The sequence below is a fragment of the Malaclemys terrapin genome, chromosome 15, assembly GCF_027887155.1.
Source record: "Malaclemys terrapin pileata isolate rMalTer1 chromosome 15, rMalTer1.hap1, whole genome shotgun sequence".
NCBI lineage: Eukaryota > Metazoa > Chordata > Testudines > Emydidae > Malaclemys > Malaclemys terrapin.
In genome coordinates, this window is record NC_071519.1 from 316,962 (window position 1) to 326,648 (window position 9,687).

Here is a 9,687-nt window from a genome sequence, read left to right on the forward strand (position 1 = left end):
CTGGCTTGCTAGGTCCTGGTGATTGGATCTGCCATTGTGTTCTCAGATGCTCCATTGATATGGAGACTAAGGCCCAGGCAGATAGGAACACCCATCCTTCTGTCTCTTTGACTGTCCTGAGAACAAACACTCCTTTTCCACCCACAGGGTAACACTACCGCATATGGTCAAACAGGACTACAAAAATATTACAAAATGTTCCCACTTTGTCACAGCCAGGCATTCAGGGAGTGGGGTGTATGGGGCATGTTACTGCAGGCTCTGGGGGTTAGGGGTACCAGGCGCTCAGGGAGTGGGGTGTACATATTGTGTAACTGGGAGCAGGGGATGCCAGGTGCTCAGGGAGTGGGGCGTATTATTGGGGGTGGGGGGGTACCAGGTGCTCAGGGAGTAGGGCGTATTATTGGGGGTGGGGGGGTACCAGGTGCTCAGGGAGTGGGGTGTGTTACTGTGTGTGTGTGTGTGTGTGTGGGGGGGGATACATAGTGTGTAACTGGGAGCGGGGGACACCAGGCGCTCAGGGACTGCTGCGGGCGCTGTGCTGGCTCCAATGGGTGCTGTAGGACTGATACCTAGGGGCCTGCCCTGCTGAGCTGTCTCGGTTCCCCCTCAGGCCTCGTACCTGGACGAAGACGAGGTTTACAGCATGGCTGCCACACTGAAGCGCATTTCCATCCTCCACAAGTGAGTGCCAGACTGTGTCCACCTCCCCCCCGCCCCCAGCTCCGTCTGGGTAGCGGAGCCCGGTCACACAGCACTGCCCTGCCCTGCCCATCTCATCTCCCTGCTGTCTGTTCACATGGGTCCCTTCATCCTTGCCCTGCGGTGGTGGTGGGAGGGGAGTGGGGGGCTAGGACACCCCCGTGAGCGAGGCGCGCGCTCTCTCTCTCTCTCTCTCTCTCTGCAGTGCTCACGACCTGACCCCATGGCAGCTCTATGAGCCCTGCAGCCGCCTTCTCCAGCAAGCTGTGGACACAGGCGAGGTCCCCAAGCAGGTACTGGGGGGTCTCTCGGGGAGCCAGGAGCCTGGCCGCCTCCCCACAGCAGGGAACCCAGGTGGGGCCTTGCCCTGCCAGGCAGCGTGGGGGACTGTGGGGAGAGGATGCAATGGGGCAGCTTGGAACTGGGGGGACTGCAGCCCCACATTCTTACTCTGGGCTTCCATTGCAGGTGGTCATCCCCACCATGACCTGTCTCCACTTCGGCATCCTCTGGGAGCTGGCTCGTGTCTCTGGCACCGTCCCTGTGCAGGTGAGGCCGATGGGGAGGTCCCTGCCAAGAAGGGCAGGGTGGGGGTCAGCCCTGGCCCTGCCTCTGAGTCCTGGGGGCTGGGGGTTCCTGCCCCTGCCCCTCACAGCCGCCTCTGCTCCTACCCCAGAAAGAGCTGCTGGCCCTGAAGCGCAAAGTCGCCTCCTTCTGCTCCCTCTGCCAGAGCTGCCTGAGCGATGTGGACTCCAGGGTCCAAGAGCAGGTGAGAGGTGGACAAGGGCTGGGAGCCGAGGGCTGGACAGGCCGCAGCTCAGGCGTGCTGGGGAAGGGGGTCTGGGAGCCCCCCAGCAGTGCTGTTTGTGGGGTGCTCATACTGCCTCTGTCTGTCCAGGCCTTTGTGCTGCTGAGTGACCTGCTGCTGGTGTTCAGCCCGCAGCTGGCTCAAGGTGAGCGGGAGGTGCTGGAGCTGCTGGTGTACCGGCCCGAGGTCGCCCTGCAGTCCCAGCTGGCCGGATTCCTCATGGATCATGTCTTCAACCATGCCGAGCTCGTGGACAGTGGTGCGTACTCGCCCCATGGGGCTGGGGGAGGGGCAAGGGCGGGAGAGTGGACAGGCAGGCTGGGGGAAGGGGGCTGAGTAGAGGGGGGGCACAGAGAAATGGGGAGAGGGATCTGTGGGCCAAAAGCCTCACTCCCCACCCCATCCTCTGCAGATGAGGAGGACAGCGAGGGGAAGATCGAGAGGCTACACCAACGGCGCAACCTGCTGGCCGGTTTCTGCAAACTCATCATCTACAACGTGCTGGAGCTGAGCGCCGCCTCCGACGTCTTCAAGCACTACGCCAAGGTGGGGGAGATACGGGAGGGGCCCCACGGCGCAGGGGCGCACCTACCATACCAAGGGGTGGGCACTGCCTCCAGTGTCTGAACACCTAGAGCTCGGGGTGTGGATCAGGGCAATGGACTCTCGAATCTCTGGGGCTGCGCCCGGCTCCCTGCTGCAGGCGTTGTGACCCACCCGGCACATGGGGCCGCAGCACTGCTCAGGTTTGGCCTGGCCTGTGACTGACCCCTTGTGCCAGGTTGCAACGCCCAGAGTGGGAAACTGGGCCCAGCCCTGCGGTCAGGCGCCGCCACTGCTGCAGGTGAGTTTTTATTAAAATCCTGGCCCCAAAGGAAAGTCACAGCAGCCGTGACAAGCCTGCGGCCCTACTCACCACCGGCGGGGCTGGGCGGTTGGGGGGCCCCACTACCCTGCTCTCCCTTCCAGTTCTACAAGGATTACGGGGACATCATCAAGGAGACGCTGAGCCGGGCGCGGCAGATTGACCGGGATGAGTGGGCCCGCACCCTTCTCCTCAGCCTGCAGCAGGTACCGGGGAGGGGCCCGTGCCCAGTGCTGCCTGGGGGAGAGGGGAGTCCCTGTCACTGATCCATATCCGTGTGGATGGGGTGGTGGGGCTGGGGAGGCGTGAAATATTGGAACGGCCTTCCGAGGGAAACGGTGGGGGCGAGGGACCTGTCTGGTTTTAAGATTAAGTTAGATAAGTTTATGGAGGGAATGGTTTAATGGTAGAACATATTAGCTGAGGAATACCGAGCAATGGAAGGTAAATAGTATAATGGCTAACAAGGGTCAGGCTGGAGAATCTTGCCTACATGCTCGGGGTCTTGCTGATCGCCATATTTGGGGTCGGGAAGGAATTTTCCTCCAGGGTAGATTGGCTGAGCCTCTGGAGGTTTTTCGCCTTCCTCCGCAGCATGGGGCAGGGATCACTAGCAGGAGGGTCTCTGCCAATTGAAGTCACTAAAACACAGGATTTGGGGACTTCATCAGCAGAGTCAAGGGAAGGGTAGGGACGGTTTTGTGGCCTGCAGCATGCAGGGGGTCAGACCAGATGATCATAATGGTCCCTTCTGACCTTAAAGTCTATGAGTCTATGAGGCCCCTGGATTGGCCCGTCCCTGTGAATCTGTGTAGGGAGGTGGCTGGAGGATGGGGCTCGAGCCGCCATGCGGCCCCATGTCTGACTCTCTGCCCCCTGTGCAGCTGCTGACAGAGCTGCTGCTGCAGCAGGGCCCGGAGGCAGTTTACGGCAAGGCCTTCCTGGAGATCCGGGATCTGGCACGGCGCTTCTCCGTGTTCTTCGGCCTGCACCAGCTGCACAACCGCCAGGCGCTGGTGGCCCTGCACAAGTGAGCCGGGGGGCTGGGTGGGGAGCAGAGCTGTGGGGGCATGCTGGGAGTCCAGGAGCCTCTAGGAATTGGGGAGGGGCACGCCGGGGTCAGCACTGAACATGGGGGTGGGATGGCTGGCACTTGGACTTGCAGGGTTTGGAGCCCCCCCCCTCCCCCCCCCCCCTGCTTCCCATCTCTCTCTCTTTCTCCTGCCCAGGGCTGGGATCAAATTTGCCTTCCAGGAGCAAGAACCCTCTGGTTCAGAGCTGGGGCCCCTCAACCTGCCCTTCCTGGAGGTGCTGAGCGAATTCTCCCCCCGCCTGCTGCGCCCAGACAAGAAGCTGCTGTGAGTGCCCAGGGTGGTGGTCCGGTGGGGGTGGGAGACAGTGGCTTTCAGGAGTGCTTGGGGGTATGTGTGTGATTAGTGGCCCCCATGCTGTAAGGGTTAACCTGCCTTTGAGGGGGTCAACAAGCACGTGGACAAGGGGAATCCAGTGAATATAGTAAAAAGAACAGGAGTACTTGTGGCACCTTAGAGACTAACAAATTTATTAGAGCATAAGCTTTCGTGGACTACAGCCCACTTCTTCGGATGCATATCTAGAAGTGGGCTGTAGTCCACGAAAGCTTATGCTCTAATAAATTTGTTAGTCTCTAAGGTGCCACAAGTACTGCTGTTCTTTTTGCGGATACAGACTAACACGGCTGCTACTTTGAAACCAGTGAATATAGTGTATTTCAATTTTCAGAAAGCCTTTGACAGGGTCCCTCATCAAAGACTGTCATGGGATAAGAGGGAAAGTCCTTTCATGGACTGGTAACTGGTTAAAAGACAGGAAGCAAAGGGTAGGAATAAATGGTCAGTTTTCAGAAGGGAGAGAGGTAAGTAGTGGTCTCCCCCAGGGGTGTATACTGGGCCCAGTCCTATTCCACATATTCATAAATGATCTGGAAAAGGGGTAAACAGTGAGGTGGCAAAATTGGCAGATGATACAAAACTATTCAAGATAGTTAAGTCCCAGGCAGACTGCGAAGAGCTACAAAAGGATCTCTCAAAACTGGGTGACTGGGCAACAAAATGGCAGATGAAATTCAAAGTTGATAAATGTAAAGCAACGCACATGGGAAAATATAATCCCAGCTATACATATAAAATGAAAGAGTCTAAATTAGCTGTTACCACTCAAGAAAGAGATCTTGGAGTCCTTGTGGAGAGTTCTCTGAAAACATTCAGTCAATGGGCAGCGGCAGTCAAATAAGTGAACAGAATGTTGGGAATCATTAAGAAAGGGATAGATAATAAGACAGAAAATATGTTGCCTCTCTATAAATCCATGGTACCCCCACATCTTGAATACTGCGTGCAGATGTGGTTGCCCCATCACAAAAAAGATATATTAGAATTGGAAAAGGTTCAGAAGAGGGCAACAAAAATGATTAGGGGTCTGGAACGGCTTCCATATGAGGAGTGGGACTTTTCAACTTGGAAAAGAGACAACTAAAGGGGGATAGGCTAGAGGTCTATAAAATCATGACGGGTGTGGAGAAAGTAAATAAGGAAATGTTATTTATTCCTTCTCATAACACAAGAACTAGGGGCCACCAAATGAAATTAATAGGCAGCGGGTTTAAAACAAACAAAAGGAAGTATTTCTTCACACAGTGCACAGTCAGTCTGTGGAACTCCTCGCCAGAGGATGTTGTGAAGGCCAAGACTATAATGGTTCAAAGAAGAACTAAAGTAGTTCATGGAGGATAGGTCCATCAATGGCTATTAGCAGGATGGTCAGGAATGGTGTCCCTGGCCTCTGTTTGCCAGAAGCTGGGAATGGGCGACAGGGGATGGGTCACTTGATTCCCTGTTCTGTTCATTCCCTCTGGGGCACCTGGCATTGGCCACTGTCGGCAGACAGGATACTGGGCTAGATGGACTTTTGGTCTGACTCAGTCTGGCCGTTCTTATGCCTTCCCTCCCACAGCCTGTCCTACCTGGAGCAGACCTGCCAGGCCAGGCTCTCCCCACAGCAGAGAGGGAAGCGCTGGAATTCACTCCTGATGTATCGCCGCTCGCTGAGATCCCTGGATGACATGGGCTCCAATGCCAGCCGGATTGCAGCCCCCCGACCCCGGAGGAGACCTAGCTCTGCAGCCAAGAGGAGGCATCTGGATGGTGAGGGGCAAATGCCACATGCTGCTGCCCCTGCTAGGAAATAGTAGGTGTAACGCTGCCGGCAGTGACTAGTCCAAAGTGTGAGCGCCAGTCTCAGGTCACAGACAGGCCCCTCAGGGACAGGTGGGCTTACCTGTGTGCGAGCTGGTCCCTCACACGCAGCATCACAGCACCGTTCAGGTTACTGCCACTTCCGGAGGGCCAGTCCCTTCCCCCAGGTCAGCTCCACCTGAGGGCTTGTAGCCAGGATAAACTGTGAGAAACTGGGAAAGGAAACCAGGGAGTTATTTACAAGGTTCAATCAAGTCGACAGAGAGCCACACAGATGAGTTACAGTCATAAGTTTAAAAAGGTAATGAAAGCTGCTATAGTCTGCAAGCTCTGTATGTCCTGTGGGGTAAGCCAGTCCTGCCTACAAACGAACACTTTGCCCCCAGCGTGCAAGCAGTGTAATCAGTTCCTTCTTGTCAGGAGCTTTATTCCCCTCCGGCCATGTTCTGAGCTGCAAGCTCACCTGCTGGGAGGAGTCCGCTCGCATGACTCTCCTTCATGGGGAAGAGGGCAGAATGGTAGAAGTCTCCTGTCCTCTTGTTGACAGTTCCCAGGGAAGTTCCAGGTGCACCATCCCAGCCCCTAGCACTAATTAATGTCTGTCTTCTGTCTGGCGGTTTACACAGTCACAGGCCCAAATACAACCATGCAGTGTGGGACACCGATGGTACATATGAGATTAATCCAGGCAGCAGCTCCCAATCATAAAGTCTAAACCTATTCTTACCATTCTAATACACCTCTACCCCGATAGAACGCTGTCCTCGGGAGCCAAAAAATCTTACCACGTTATAGGTGAAACCGTGTTATATCGAACTTGCTTTGATCCACTGGAGTGCGCAGCCCCGTCCCCCCCCGGAGCACTGCTTTACCGCATTATATCCGAATTCGTGTTATATTGGGGTAGAGGTGTACCTGTTTTACCAGTACTAGCACACAGGTGAGCCGGAAGTCAGTGTTCGACTGAGACCCGGGCACATTGGCACGAGCTGGCACCTGGGGGGCTCAGGTCAGGACTGAGGTGCACTGGCAGACCTGGCAGGGGGGATGGAGAGCCCAGGGCTGGGATAGCAGGGGCTGTGGGTCAGGATTGGGGGGGTGCCAGCGGAGCTGGGTGTTGTACTTAAAGTACTGCACAGGATCTTTTCAGGGGGAATAAGGCAGAACGCCACATTTATTAGTAATACATGTATTCCTTAACACTGTATTATATGCATATAATATATTACACTTACACTCACACACAAACACACTCCGTCTTGTTGTTACCAATTAGTTGCTCCCCTTAACTTCACTGGCCAGGTGAGTTAGATGGGGGAGGGGGTGGAGCCGGGCGTCTGCCGATCCGGATCGATGCTCCCATGTTGACAAGACGAGACCCGGGGTCCTCTGCAAGACACCTCACTTTTATAGCAGCTTTCCTCTTATGCAAATCTATACCAGATTCAAACTCTGTGTCTGTGTCCATTGGTCCTTTGTGCTGCTTTCTTTTGAATGTTGTCCCAATACTGCAAAGAGGGTGTTTCCAAAAGAAGGTGCTTGCTTCTAACCCCCATGTCTGCTTGTCTTTAATGAGCCCACTTGACACATTTTATTGTTCTTGGGTCTGGCTCCCAGCCCCTCTCCAACAGTTGAGGCTGTCTGGAGGTGCTGCCTTCCATGCCTTGTTCATCCACACCTCATTCATTCAACAGGGCAATTGATTAAGAGTGGGGGGGGGAGAGCTCTTGTTCTACTGCTAGCAAAAAGAAATTTTTCTTCTATCTTATTCTATCCTTAGGGGCTATAATATTCTACCAAGGGCAATGCAAAGTTTCTAAATGAGGCTTTAATACAAAGTCCCATGAAAACAGAGGTCACACATGGGTAGACCCACCACAGGGTTATATGAAGAGGCACAATGTAAAGTCATATGAAAATTATCAGAGATTTATCTACATGGGGGGGAGAGCCCAGGGATAGCAGGGGGCCGTGGGGGAACCCAGGGTGCAGGTAGGGGGCAGGGGACAGTGGGGTGACTCTGGGGCCAGGACTGGATCACCTGACATCTGTCTCTCTCTCTCTCCTGTTGCAGACTCCTCTGAGCGAGGGGATTCCAGCCTCCCGCTGAGCAGCCGCCTGGAGACACCGATGCTCACGTCAACAGCGCTGAAAAGGGGACACCAGCTGGGCAGCCCGGCGCAGCTGCAGGAAGAGGAGGGGTCCGAGTCGGACTTCGTGCAGAGGTGAGACCCATGGGGGGCAAGGCAGAGCCAGCGGGGATGGGGGGCGGTTTAACCTGCTCTGACCCTGCTGCCCTCCTGTCCTTTGCAGCCAGCCCTGGTTCAGCTCCCAGCGCTCCCGAGAATCACCTGGCCGGCAGCAGCAGCTCCTGGTCCCCTGGCGCACCTCGAGACTTGGGCTGGGCAGCAGGATGGACCGGTGAGTAGTTGTCGCTGTCCTGGGGGGCGGCTCTCCCTCTCTGGGCCGGAGCCCCCTTAACCCTGCCCTGTGTCCCCTAGGCTCAGCCTGATGGAGGAGGAGGAGATGGTGATCCAGGCGGAGAGCAGCGACGAGGAGGATGCCCAGGGCCTGGACATGGTGAGGGGAACCCTGGCCCTGCTGCGGCGGGAAGGGCTATTGGTGATGTGTCGAGGGCCTGTGAGCCCCGGCCTGACCGCGGCAGGTCCCTTACACGCAGCCTGGCTGGGGATGACCCTAACAGGAGCTGCGTCCAGCGGGGTGTCCAGGGCCTGGCCCCCCCACAGCCGCTTCCCCTGGGGCGCTCTCCACCTTGCAGCCAGGACGCTGGCTGGCTTGCTGGTGGCAGGAGGGGCCTGGGCTGGTGGCAGGAGGGGCACTAAGGCACTGGTGTTTGCCTCTCCAGCCGCTGATCCGCTCGCACAGCTCCCAAGGTGAGCAGTTCCGGGACCTCTTCGACTCCACCATCCTTGGCATCGAGGTGAGCGCAGGGGAGTGTGAGAGCATGGGGGGGGGGGCACCTGCTGTGCTGCACTCGGGGGAGCCAAGTCTCACTGGGAATCTCTCCCCCGCAGGATCCCTGACGTGGCTGGAGCAGGCGGGAGATCACCCCTGTCTGGGAATGGGGCCCTCGCTGGGCGTGGCCTTTCCCAGGGAATTACACACCAGGCTGTTTTTCTGTTGCACTTTTATTGTGTCTGGCTACAGGACCGGGTTCCCAGTGTGGGTGAGCACCCTCGGGAGTCTGGGTCGACGGGTCTAGGCCAGGCTCTGTCGGTGCCCTGGCCGGGCTGCTGTTACAGAGGTTAGGGGATTGGTTCTACTCATAAATAAAGTTGTTTATTGCCAGAGCCCCGTGTGCGGGGAGGTGACTAGCCTGGGAGAGGGGACACCCTAGGAGTCGCTGCACAATGCTGTGGGGCAGGGGATGCAGGGCGGGGAGGTGGACGAGACAGCCATTGCTGAGGGTGACCAAGCACACCCAGCGGTGGGGCTGGGCTCAGAGGCGGATGATGTAGGAGTCGCTGTGGGACATGTAGCGCACCCAGCGGTGGGGCTGGGCTCAGAGGCGGATGACGTGGGAGTCGCTGTGGGACACGTAGCGCACCCAGCGGTGGGGCTGGGCTCAGAGGCAGATGACGTGGGAGTCGCTGTGGGACACGTAGCACACCCAGCGATGGGGCTGGGCTCGGAGGCGGATGACGTGGGTGTCGCTGTGGGACATGTAGCGCACCCAGCGGTGGGGCTGGGCCGGGCTCAGAGGCGGATGACGTGGGAGTTGCTGTGGGACACGTAGCGCACCCAGGGGTGGGGCTGGGCTCAGAGGCGGATGACGTAGGAGTCGCTGCGGGACACGTAGCGCACCCAGCGGCGGGGCTGGGCTGGGCTCAGAGTCGGAGGATGTGGGAGTCGCTGTGGGACACGTAGCGCACCCAGCGGCGGGGCTGGGCCGGGCTCAGAGACGGATGACGTAGGAGTCGCTGTGGGAGACGTAGCGCACCCAGCGGTGGGGCTGGGCTCAGAGGCGGATGACGTAGGAGTCGCTGTGGGACACGTCGTGCACCCAGTGTTGGGGCCGGGCTCAGAGGCGGAGGATGTGGGAGTCGCTGTGGGACACG

At 57.4% G+C, this 9,687-nt stretch overlaps 1 protein-coding gene across 1 annotated transcript in view; it reads left to right on the forward strand.

Annotated features, from left to right (window-relative positions):
* STAG3 (stromal antigen 3) overlaps nt 1–8,919 on the forward strand; it is a 55,161-nt gene extending 46,242 nt beyond the window's left edge. The window contains exons 19-33 of the mRNA XM_054005653.1: nt 614–684; nt 908–995; nt 1,171–1,251; nt 1,379–1,471; nt 1,601–1,769; nt 1,923–2,056; nt 2,480–2,581; nt 3,260–3,405; nt 3,605–3,733; nt 5,367–5,557; nt 7,683–7,833; nt 7,922–8,029; nt 8,110–8,188; nt 8,475–8,549; nt 8,644–8,919. Coding sequence (XP_053861628.1) covers nt 614–684; nt 908–995; nt 1,171–1,251; nt 1,379–1,471; nt 1,601–1,769; nt 1,923–2,056; nt 2,480–2,581; nt 3,260–3,405; nt 3,605–3,733; nt 5,367–5,557; nt 7,683–7,833; nt 7,922–8,029; nt 8,110–8,188; nt 8,475–8,549; nt 8,644–8,652 — 1,626 coding nt within the window. The 3' untranslated portion in view covers nt 8,653–8,919. The remainder of the gene's footprint in view (nt 1–613; nt 685–907; nt 996–1,170; nt 1,252–1,378; nt 1,472–1,600; nt 1,770–1,922; nt 2,057–2,479; nt 2,582–3,259; nt 3,406–3,604; nt 3,734–5,366; nt 5,558–7,682; nt 7,834–7,921; nt 8,030–8,109; nt 8,189–8,474; nt 8,550–8,643) is intronic.
* Nucleotides 8,920–9,687: the final 768 nt, after the last annotated feature.